Source organism: Vipera ursinii (assembly GCF_947247035.1).
Source record: "Vipera ursinii genome assembly, chromosome: 1".
NCBI lineage: Eukaryota > Metazoa > Chordata > Lepidosauria > Squamata > Viperidae > Vipera > Vipera ursinii.
In genome coordinates this window covers 129,944,157-129,956,605 of record NC_139512.1, presented here as the reverse complement: position 1 = coordinate 129,956,605, position 12,449 = coordinate 129,944,157, and the positions used below count along the sequence as shown (strand labels likewise).

Here is a 12,449-nt window from a genome sequence, read left to right as displayed (position 1 = left end):
TCCTTGTTCAACAAATCCTCAAGGGAACAATTGCCTACAGTAACATGTATGTGGTTCACTAGTTTGTGACTCAGTATGCTGTGAGAACACAGACAACGAGACTTTCTGCATTATAAGTTTACTAACATTCTGTTAGACATACTTTATTCTAGTGATCAGTTAATAAAATGGAAAACAAAAACATTGTAATGGTGGCCATATTCCTCAGTAAGCCAGATTGGCTAGATTCTCATCATAACACTGAACTTACAGGTTAGTCAACTGCAGTTTACTTAGCATGTTGTCAAACCCAAACTATGGGATCAGTTTAGTATCCCATGCAAAACTAGAAAATTTAATTAGGTAAACCATGATGATGCAATAGTTTGGGTTTAAGAGTGCTTCTTCCCCAATAGACGTACATAGAGTTCCTTCACTTGTAATATTTATTGCAAGAAGGAACTTCAGCAAGTATAGAGTTCCATTAATAGCTTTAAAAGGTAGAAGAGGTCTATCCTCCTTTATACCTAGTTGTAGTAGTACATGTTTTGCCAACATGGCTTTTTCAGTTATAGTTCTGTTTGGGTGTAATATGCAGTTTGATCCAGAATTTATTCTGATGAATTAAATCAAGATTGGTAAAATATAATCTATAGCTTTAAAAGCAAAAATCGAGGGGGCCCTTAAAAGCATATTTTGGGTTCCTCAGTAATTCTGCATTATAGCAATATTCCATGAAAGTATATACCAAACATGGAAATGATCTCTGCTGTACCTAAATCTCCATAAGGACACTGAAGATATAAGTTTGGCCTGTGCAGATCAGACATATGGTCTCTGCAATGTCTTTCACAATCAGGATTCTTGATAGCTGAGTATTCTTTTCAAAATTGCTGCTTTTCCTAACAGGCACAATAATTATGCCGCAGACAGATAAACAAGTATGTATTCCTCCAGAGCTTCCAGATTTGCTGAAGCAGTTTACAAAAGCTGCTATACGAACTCAGCCTCCAGACTTGATTCAATGGTCTTCTGAGTAAGTTGAATATTTTTGCCAAATATATTTGCTTAACATCAGTATCATGCTTATTTAAAAGTTACTCAAGCCTAAATTGTATCATTTATAGTATTTTACATGTCAATTCTTATTTGTCCTGCATTTTAAATTAGAAATTATTCTCTCTCTCTCTCTCTCTCTCTCTCTCTCTCTCTCTCTCTCTCTCTCTCTCTCTCTCTCTCTCTCATACACACACACACACACACACACACAGACCACACACTATCACATATTGTACAATTTTACACACACAAAACACACACTATCACATATTGTATGATTCTAGATATGTACTTAATATATACTATACTGTAATTTTCAGATATACACTCCCTACTGCATCATACAGTCTAACATTTGTTATGCATCATTAGGTCTTTTAGTCAACAACATAATTGTAAATATACAATTCAGACATTCACATCCCAAAGGGCACACCTATAAAAGCATCACAGATAACCTTTACATTTTTACTCGTTAACAAACTAAAGAGTTATTTTAATTTGCTATCCATCTATTTATTCTCAAACATGCTTTAGTTCCTTTTACATTGCTTTTTAATTCATTCAGCAACAGAATAGTACTTTGAATGTGCTTATGATAAAACTGGGCTTTGGTGTGCTTGTAGTACACTAGGCAAAATATGCCAAAACAGACCAATATTTTGTTTATACTATTAGCAGGGAATGCTGACTGTTGCATGAGTATGATTAAGGCTATTAACCTATTCATTCCTTTTTTATTGTTAAATTTTAAAATGTGTGCTGAATTTCTCTATGGAATTTAAAAGGAAGCTGAGTTGTATTACTTATCTCAAAAAGCAAAAACAAAAATAGCACATGTTATTTGGAACTTATAAAAATCAGTTATGAATACATTCATTTGAGTATCAGTTATATTCATGTCAGTTTATTTCAGTAGAGTACAATGCTGGGGATTAGGGCTTTATAAGGCAACAAAAATTCTGATACAAGCCATTTAAATTCCAGACTTTTCTTCTTAAAATTATTTCATTGTGCTGAAAATCTCATGGGCAGCCTGAGTGTCTCTTCAAAAAGGTCCTCACAAGATTGTGGTAGAGAAGCACCTATGTGGTACAAGGGGTTGCTACTGGATAAAATATATTTTCCTCCCCCTGCTTCGAATATTTCCATTTGCATTTTTGGAAGAAGTGCCTTTCCGTATTTTCAGATCTATTTGTTAACTTCCCTCCTTGATTCCTGCATCATGTAAAAAGTATCTTTGAAGAGACAATCTTGATTGGAAAAGATAAAACAAGACAGAATTCATGCTTCTGTCTCCCAATGCCATAATTCCAATCCAAATTGTTCACATTTCTACATGATGTAACTTTGGAAGAAAATAAAAGCCCAGGAAATTTTACAGCACACACCATATTTTGGGGGTGGGGTCCCCTACTTTCAGTGACCTTTATTTTGTAGTGTTTTATCTCCAGTAATTCTAATGTGTGGGGGTTTTCTTTGTATAATTCAATTTTCTTGAAGTATTTGATCTCTTCTACATTATTGGGTGCATTTAGAATGTCCAAAGTTTCCTTCATTTTTTTAACACATTTAGATCCATAGCAGCATCAATACTTTCAGACCATATTCTTTTGTTAAAATACATACTATTTATATTCACAATTTGTAAGCCACCAATCATACTTCACTGAGATTTTTTTTTATTATAGCTCATCCTGATCTTCAGTTAGCTGCTTATAAGTCTGAAAATAAACAGTCTTCAAAACAAAACAAAAACACAAAAATATTAGCGTGTTGAACCTGATGCAAAAGATTTGAAATAAGAACAATAATTTTAATAAGTCAACTTAATTACCAACAAGTGGAAGCTTTTGAGTGTTTAAGCAACTAATCAGCCAATGTCTCACATATATTTATGCTAAAATCTGTTGATGAAGGGAAAACACCTATTTTGTCTTTGTGTCCAGCTATTTTAATGCGATGGCCCGTGGAGAGGCTCCTCCTGTAAGAGAACGAACAGATAGAGTGCCTTTATCAAATTATGCAGAGCTTACTCCAGAGCTCTTGAAGGTCTTACACCAGAGAGTAAGAAACATCTACTTTCCATTTTGGGGCAAGAACATAAGAGATTTGAGTGTTTGTGTGTTCATGCGTCCAATTACTTTGTGTCCTTTGGGTTTTTTTTTAAATAAATTTGATTCACCTGCTTTAGAATTAATTTTAGGTGCATTGCCTTTCCTGTATACATGATATACAAGAAATTCTAAGAGCACTGCTAAAGGATTAAACAATAGTTCAAATTTTAAATATTACTTTAAAAGATTCCTAGAGTTCATTAACATTTGTTTAATATCGTCTTGTGTAGCTTTTAATGTACAGTAAAGAAATTCTTTTTGCAAGTTCCAATTTTGAAAAAGGAAACACATATGACAACTCACCAAAAGTATATACAACTTCGTACACGTATAATTAAAAAGTAAAAGCCTGTTTTAAAAAGCAAGATTTCAAAGCCTGTTAAAACTAAAAAAAAATGTGTCTCCGAAAGAACTGGGATTTTCCAAGTTGTCATGAACTGAACTCAGAGCCACTGTAGGAAAATTCTCCCTAGGATGATTTCTTTGAATAAGGGAGGATCCTCCTAAAAACAGATGTTCTCCCAAGTCCGAAACTTATAAGCTTTAAAGATAATAAACAGCACATATTTTGCCCCTCCCACAAAATCTGCTGTAATACTTTTAGCATTGATGTAATGCCATCTTGGTATTCTTCCAAAGTTCAACTTGATAGTAGTATCAATTCCAATTTGTGGTTGTTATATCAACCACAGCTGATCAGAAATCTCTGGGCTGTTGTCTCTACTGTATGTGAGAAACCAATATGCAAATTCAAAAGTCTTTCCATACTGCATACATACTCCTTAGAAGAGAAGGTGGCACCATTCAGAACAGGGACATCTGCAATCGATCTTCTCTCAGCACCATATTTCATTCTTCCCATCTTGTTTTTGGTACATTGAAATCTATGCCCCAGCAAAAGAGAGGGTCTAGGGGAAATCCCAAATGCTGAAATAATTTTTGAGATCACACCTGAATTGATTAGTTTCATTTGCTTGGGTGAAAGTACTGATGATCCCTCTATTTTCATCTCCGGGCCATATTCTGAATGGACTCTCCTCCAGGCATGGGTGTCAATGATGCTAAGCCTAGACAAACAAATAAGATACATTATGACTTAGTACATTATGTGGAGACCACTCTCATTTTGCTCATTATGGTATTTTTGTCCCATTCTTTGCTTCAAAACAGTAGTAACATAATTGCAAAAGTGATCAACAGTTACACATACATCCTAGTTCCTTAATAATACCTCAGTTCTGCTATCCTTACAATCCATTTTTAAAACCTTAAGAAATGCTTACAACTATAAACCTATATTAATTTCTTCACTTAAAATGGCTATTATTTCTTTTCAGGTGGGTGGGAGGCTAATTATCCATGTTGATGAACTAGCCCAGATGTGGAAGGTGCTGAATCTCCCTACAGATTTATTTGAAAGTATCATGAACGTTGGACGTTTTACTGAAGAAATTGAATGGCTCAAGTTTTTAGCTTTGGCCTGTAGCTCTCTTGGAGTTGTAAGCTTGTTTTTTTTAGTTGTTTCCTTTTCTTTTGGTTTACAGCATGTTTGTAGTATTTAAATTCTCTGTAGGCGATTTCTCTGTTTTTTATAATGTAATGAATTGTACATCATAAAGACTTTTAAACACCCTTGACACTGCTTGTCCAATATTTGTTAGCATTTTAGTTTTACTCAACATTCAAGACACTCTAGGAGGAGAGCCATGCTAATCTGTAGAAACCAAAAATCAGAATGAACCAGGTAGCACCTTTTCTGATTAGCACATCTTATTAACCAACATTTACTGCAGCATTTAACCAACATTTACTACAGCTCACTGCATCAAATGTATGGAATGGCTAAACAGATGTACGATTTAAATTAAGATGAGGGGAGGGCGTGGAAGACAGGCTGTTTATGCAGATGTATGTGACAAGTGAGACAGTTTGCAAATATCTCCCCACCACCACTTCATCCTGATTTAAATTCTACTTTTTGTCATTCCATGAATCTAATGAAGTAAACTTTAGTCAAGAAAGGTTATGCTTTTTAATGACATTTGTTAATCTGAAAAGATGCTTCAAGACTCCTCCTGATCAGAAATCAGGCCTCACTTGGTGGTTAGTTAGGTTGCCCAGAGCTGCTTCTATCAAGAACATCAGTTTTAACAGGGAATTTGGTCTTCAATGGGTTATACTGAAGATGCTTGTCTGTTGTAAATATACAAAATCCTGGAAACTACAGTATATGAATTTCCAAACCTCATTTATAGTGAATTGTGGTTGTAAAATGAGAATTGTGGGGGGGGGGTTGTGCGCATTAATATAAAGGTATTTAAAATTAAATTGCATCCCTAAGTTTCTATCGTGGTATCTATTAGTTTCTCCCAATCTTTTTTGTACCTGTATCTTGTTTACACAACACCGTCCTTTATTTTCACAATAATGCTGTGTACCAGATGACCACTACAGAATCCCTAACTTGTTTCACTAGCATGTTTGGATCATGCTGCTGCTGGATTCCCTTGGAGGTATTGGGGGAGATGGGCAGGCAGGGGGAAGTACTTGCCATTTCACTATGGTGGATGTAGCTAACCAGAAAACAAACAAATGAAAAGCACCAAGGAAATATCTAATGCCAAAGGCCTTCATAATTAAACTCCATTCTAGCCCTGCCTAACCCATCACAGCATTTTGAATTCCCAGGTTTACTTTTAAAGGATAGCTGAGTTACACATATGACAACTACTTGCTCAGTTACTAATTCTAATAAATGTCATATCCTTTCCCTTTCTGAAAACAGACAATTGCAAAAACTCTGAAGATAATATGTGAAGTTTTATCTAACGAGAATGAAAGTGGTCCAGCTCGTATCCCTTTCAGTACTTTCCAGTTTCTCTATACCTACATTGCAGAAGTGGATGGAGAAATCTCCGCATCTCATGTCAGTCGAATGTTGAATTATATTGAACAAGAGATGTAAGTAAAACTAATATATAAGGTAAATGTCAAAGAGATGTAGCTTATATTAGCAATAGCAGCCAACCAACGTAAGTGTGCAGTAGACGGTTTCAGGGGAATGCATATAGCTAAGTTATACGACAAATTCACTTACAGGATTGTACATAGAAACTTCACATATCAATTTGACTAATATTAAGTAGGCTCACAAATTCTTCCTGAAATCCTATTCCATTTATTTAAATAGGAAATAACTGTATAGACTGCTTCTTCTGACTGACGTGCAGATCCGTTTTTGAATGCTACTCAATAACTTGGGAACTCTGAGCTAATCTCTTAACCCACATTTAATGCATTAGTACTCAGTGGTTGTTTTCAGCTATGTTTGTCACCTAGGGCCAATGCAATTAACTTTCAAATTTCCTCCAGAGGTTTGGAGGACTTCCCCAAAATAAGAGGAGGGCATGGAAGGAGAGAGGAAATAAAGGATCCAGGAAAGAGAGCCCATATTTTGCAAGCAAGAGTCAGAATAGCCATCTGCTATGCAAACAAGAATTCTATCATTACACTTTCCAAAACTATTTTTGAATTGTAACTTTTTTAATCTGGCTTGATACAAAACAATGATGTTATGTAGACATGTCTCAGTTTAGGAGATGATAGATACAGAATTCGCCACTGCTTACCTACAGCTAAAGAGTCAAATATTCTTATATGGTCTATGCTTAATGTAGTTGCAAAATCAGTGTCCTTGACACTACAGGGAGTGCAGAATTATTAGGCAAGTTGTATTTTTGAGGATTAATTTTATTATTGAACAACAACCATGTTCTCAATGAACCCAAAAAACTCATTAATATCAAAGCTGAATATTTGTGGAAGTAGTTTTTAGTTTGTTTTTAGTTATAGCTATTTTAGGGGGATATCTGTGTGTGCAGGTGACTATTACTGTGCATAATTATTAGGCAACTTAACAAAAAACAAATATATACCCATTTCAATTATTTATTTTTACCAGTGAAACCAATATAACATCTCAACATTCACAAATATACATTTCTGACATTCAAAAACATAACAAAAACAAATCAGTGACCAATATAGCCACCTTTCTTTGCAAGGACACTCAAAAGCCTGCCATCCATGGATTCTGTCAGTGTTTTGATCTGTTCACCATGAACATTGCGTGCAGCAGCAACCACAGCCTCCCAGACACTGTTCAGAGAGGTGTACTGTTTTCCCTCCTTGTAAATCTCACATTTGATGATGGACCACAGGTTCTCAATGGGGTTCAGATCAGGTGAACAAGGAGGCCATGTCATTAGATTTCCTTCTTTTATACCCTTTCTTGCTAGCCACGCTGTGGAGTACTTGGACGCGTGTGATGGAGCATTGTCCTGCATGAAAATCATGTTTTTCTTGAAGGATGCAGACTTCTTCCTGTACCACTGCTTGAAGAAGGTGTCTTCCAGAAACTGGCAGTAGGACTGGGAGTTGAGCTTGACTCCATCCTCAACCCGAAAAGGCCCCACAAGCTCATCTTTGATGATACCAGCCCAAACCAGTACTCCACCTCCACCTTGCTGGCGTCTGAGTCGGACTGGAGCTCTCTGCCCTTTACCAATCCAGCCACGGGCCCATCCATCTGGCCCATCAAGACTCACTCTCATTTCATCAGTCCATAAAACCTTAGAAAAATCAGTCTTGAGATATTTCTTGGCCCAGTCTTGACGTTTCAGCTTGTGTGTCTTGTTCAGTGGTGGTCGTCTTTCAGCCTTTCTTACCTTGGCCATGTCTCTGAGTATTGCACACCTTGTGCTTTTGGGCACTCCAGTGATGTTGCAGCTCTGAAATATGGCCAAACTGGTGGCAAGTGGCATCTTGGCAGCTGCACGCTTGACTTTTCTCAGTTCATGGGCAGTTATTTTGCGCCTTGGTTTCTCCACACGCTTCTTGCGACCCTGTTGACTATTTTGAATGAAACGCTTGATTGTTCGATGATCACGCTTCAGAAGCTTTGCAATTTTAAGAGTGCTGCATCCCTCTGCAAGATATCTCACTATTTTTGACTTTTCTGAGCCTGTCAAGTCCTTCTTTTGACCCATTTTGCCAAAGGAAAGGAAGTTGCCTAATAATTATGCACACCTGATACAGGGTGTTGATGTCATTAGACCACACCCCTTCTCATTACAGAGATGCACATCACCTAATATGCTTAATTGGTAGTAGGCTTTCGAGCCTATACAACTTGGAGTAAGACAACATGCATAAAGAGGATGATGTGGTCAAAATACTCATTTGCCTAATAATTCTGCACTCCCTGTAAATTATTTTGCTAGTTCCTAGGGTAATTTACAAAATTTATGGGTATTTAAGATCTCATAATCAGAAACTAAGAGAGAGGAATAGAGAGGAGATGGTTTCCATGCTGATATCCTGAAGTTTATATCATTATAATTTAAAGATAAATAGCAGAAGAGAAGACTTAGAGGATGCCAAATATTGATTAGGGGAAAACTTGCCTTGACTATAGTTCCTGATTTTTGGGGGGAAAAACTGGAATCAAAACAGTACAGAAAGAACAAGAATGTTGCTATAACTTTATGTCAGAAATATTTAGACTATGTGTTTCACAAGCAAGAGAACTACTAAAGTCATTTTTTCCCATGTTTTCCATACAGCATCGGGCCAGACGGCTTGATCAAGGTGACTGATTTTACCCAGAATCCTCGAGTCAGGCTGGAATAGATTCTCAGTACATCATACACTGTCAGTGTTAGATGGAAGAAGAAACAGAGAATAGAATGACTTAAAACAAATAGGCCAACCTCTCAGTCACTTTTTCCCTTTGTGTCTGTTAATAAACAGTTTGGTAAAGCAACCACTAAGAAAGATGAAAACATAGATTGAGAAGGTGCCCGTAAAGTACAGTACAGTCTATTGTTAATTTTATAGTGTTTTGATATACACACGTCCACCCAAATAAATATCACAGACTACCAAAGAATACAAACCTATTGAATATATTTGAGGTCCATCCTTCTCCCCTTTTTTTGCATTTCAAATTATCTGGCAAAGATGTTGTGAATTTCAGAAGTTTTATCTACAGAAGAATATTAGGATTTTTCCCACGGTATCTACAGTTACAGAAAGAAAAGAGTAAAGTTGGGATCGGGCTGTAAGCTTGCTTTTCTAATACTTCTAAGTGACTAGTAACATTTATCCAAGTATAGTGGTTTAAAAGTTCCTCATATCTAAAACCTCTTTTATGGGTTCTCTCCATATATCAGCATTTTGAGAGGATATTATTTTATTTAAAACATTTATATGGCTGCCCCTCTTATAGTCAACTCTGGGCAGAGTTTTATAGCAACAATTGTATTGGTTTTCCCCAAGTATTTTTATGTACTGTGAAACAATAGCATTAAATAGTGCTATAGTTGTTTTCCACAGTAAATCCTTTTAACAGGTAAAACAACTTCTGATGATTTCATGCCAAAACAAACTAGAGAAGGAAAAAAAACCTTCTAAATGCTCTGGCTTGATTCACAAATTCACAACATTGGAATGGATTTGAGATACTGTATTGTGTTCATCCACCTACTGAGTTTGTAACCATATCTATAGATTAATATATCATATGAATCCAGTAATTTTTGGCTTAACAAACAATATTTCTTAAGTTAAGTCACAGCTGAATTATGGTTTAAGCAAACAAAAAATAGGTTGAATATTCCATTCTCACAGCTTTTTTTCCCTACAGTATATCTTTTACAAATTGGCGATATAAGGGGCTATGAATACAGGTGGTCCTTGAGCTATGATCACAATTGCACCCAAAATTTAAGTGAGACATTTGTTAAATGAGTTTTGTCCCATTTCATGACCTTTCTTACCATAGTTGTTAAGTGAATCACTGCAGTTGTTAGGTGAATTGGCTTCCCCATTGGCTTTGCTTGACAGAAGTTCGCAAAAGGGGATCACATGACCCTGGGGCACTGCAACCATCATAAACATGAGTCAGTTGCCAAGCATTTTATCATGTGACCATGGGGCTGATGCAACAGTCATAAGTATGAAAAACAGTCATAAATCAGTGCCATTGTAAGCTTGTAAGCCGCCCTGAGTCTTTGGAGAAGGGCGGGATATAAATGTAATAAAAATAAATAAATAAATAAATAAATAAATAAATAAATAAATAAATAAATATTGTAAGTTGAGGACTACCTGCAATCAGCTGAAAATGAAAAGATTGAACAGTTTTCCCCTAGATTTTAGGAAACCAGAATTATAGGTCTGTTGGGTTTTTGCCTTTTATCTTCAATAAGAGATGTGATGTTAAAACAGCTATAGTAATTGTGCTTTATGCATAAATTAATCTTTTTATGCAATCTTGGGGATCAGCAAAGTTTTTTTTTTCTAGAAATCAAAATCTTTTGGATTTGGTACAGAAAGATGTATCTCCTGCTTTACTGACAGGGACTATGTTTCCACGGAATATGGCAGGTGAAACTCGAAAAATTAGAATATCGTGCAAAAGTTCATTTATTTCAGTAATGCACCTTAAAAGGGGAAACTAATATATGAGATAGACTCATTACATGCAAAGCAAGATAGTTCAAGCCGTGATTTGTCATAATTGTGATGATTATGGCGTACAGCTCATGAAAACCCCAAATCCACAATCTCAGAAAATTAGAATATTACATGCAATCAATAAAACAAGGAGTGTACATAGAACAATATCGGACCTCTGAAAAGTATAAGCATGCATATGTACTCAGTACTTGGTTTGGGCCCCTTTTGCAGCAATTACTGCCTCAATGTGGTGTGGCATGGAAGCTATCAGTCTGTGGCACTGCTGAGGTGTTATGGAAGACCAGGATGCTTCAATAGCGGCCTTCAGCTCTTCTGCATTGTTTGGTCTCATGTCTCTCATCTTCTCTTGGCAATGCCCCATAGATTCTCTATGGGGTTCAGGTCAGGCGAGTTTGCTGGCCAATCAAGCACAGTAATCCCACGGTCATTGAACCAGGTTTTGGTACTTTTGGCAGTGTGGGCAGGTGCCAAGTCCTGCTGGAAAATGAAGTCAGCATCCCCATAAAGCTCATCTGTGGAAGGAAGCATGAAGTGCTCCAAAATCTCCTGGTAGATGACAGCGTTGACCCTGGACTTAATGAAGCACAGTGGACCAACACCAGCAGATGACATGGCTCCCCAAATCAACACAGACTGCGGAAACTTCACACTGGACTTCAAGCATCTTGCAGTGTGTGCCTCTCCATTCTTCCTCCAGACTCTGGGTCCTTGGTTTCCAAATGAGATGCAAAAGTTGCTCTCATCAGAAAAGAGGACTTTGGATCACTGAGCAACAGACAAGGTCTGTTTTTCTTTAGCCCAGGTAAGACGCTTCTGACGTTGTTTGTTGTTCAGGAGTGGCTTGATAAGAGGAATACGACATTTAAAGCCCATGTCCAGGATCCGTCTGTGTGTGGTGGCTCTTGATGCAGCTCTTGATGCACTGACTCCAGCCTCAGTCCACTCCTTGTGAAAGTCCCCAACACTTTTGAATGGCCTTTTCCTGACAATCCTCTCCAGGCTGCGGTCATCCCTGCTGCTTGTGCACCTTTTTCTTCCACACTTTTCCCTTCCACATAACTTTCTATTAATGTGCTTTGATACAACATCCAACTTCTTTTGCAATTACCTTTTGAGGCTTTCCCTCCTAATGGAGGGTGTCAGTGATGGTTTTCTGCACAACTGTCAGGTCAGCAGTCTTCCCGATGATTGTGATTCCTACTGAACCAGACTGAGAGATCATTTAAAGGCTCAGGAACCCTTTGCAGGTGCTATGGCTTAATTAGCTGATTAGAGTGGGACACTTTGAGCCTAGAATATTGCACCTTTTCACAATATTCTAATTTTCTGAGATTGTGGATTTGGGGTTTTCATGAGCTGTAAGCCATAATCATCACAATTATGACAAATCACGGCTTGAACTATCTTGCTTTGCATGTAATGAGTCTATCTCATATATTAGTTTTCCTTTTAAGTTCCATTACTGAAATAAATGAACTTTTGCACGAGTTTTCAAGTTTCACCTGTATAAGATATTCCACCTTTATGGTGAACACATGAATTTTAGACCTTACCCTATGAAGACTGGTACCTGAGACATGCTTATAAAAATGGCACTGAAATTTGATGTAGCCTAATAATATCTGGCCATATTAGGTATATCATTTGGTGTGTCACTTTCATGCTATTTTAAACAAGTGTTTTGCTTCATTATAAAGTGACAATAACAATGGTAATGTTTCTACAGCTGAGAATGGTGCCACCTTAGATCTT

General features: G+C 36.9%; 1 protein-coding gene across 1 annotated transcript; it reads left to right on the top strand.

Annotated features, from left to right (window-relative positions):
- Window positions 1-899: 899 nt before the first annotated feature.
- ROPN1 (rhophilin associated tail protein 1) lies at window positions 900-8,846 on the top strand (the record flags this gene model as incomplete). Its single annotated transcript, XM_083349267.1, has 5 exons — window positions 900-1,015; window positions 2,988-3,105; window positions 4,493-4,654; window positions 5,941-6,116; window positions 8,780-8,846. 5 exons carry the CDS (start codon window positions 900-902, stop codon window positions 8,844-8,846), a joined length of 639 nt encoding a protein of 212 aa, XP_083205393.1.
- Window positions 8,847-12,449: the final 3,603 nt, after the last annotated feature.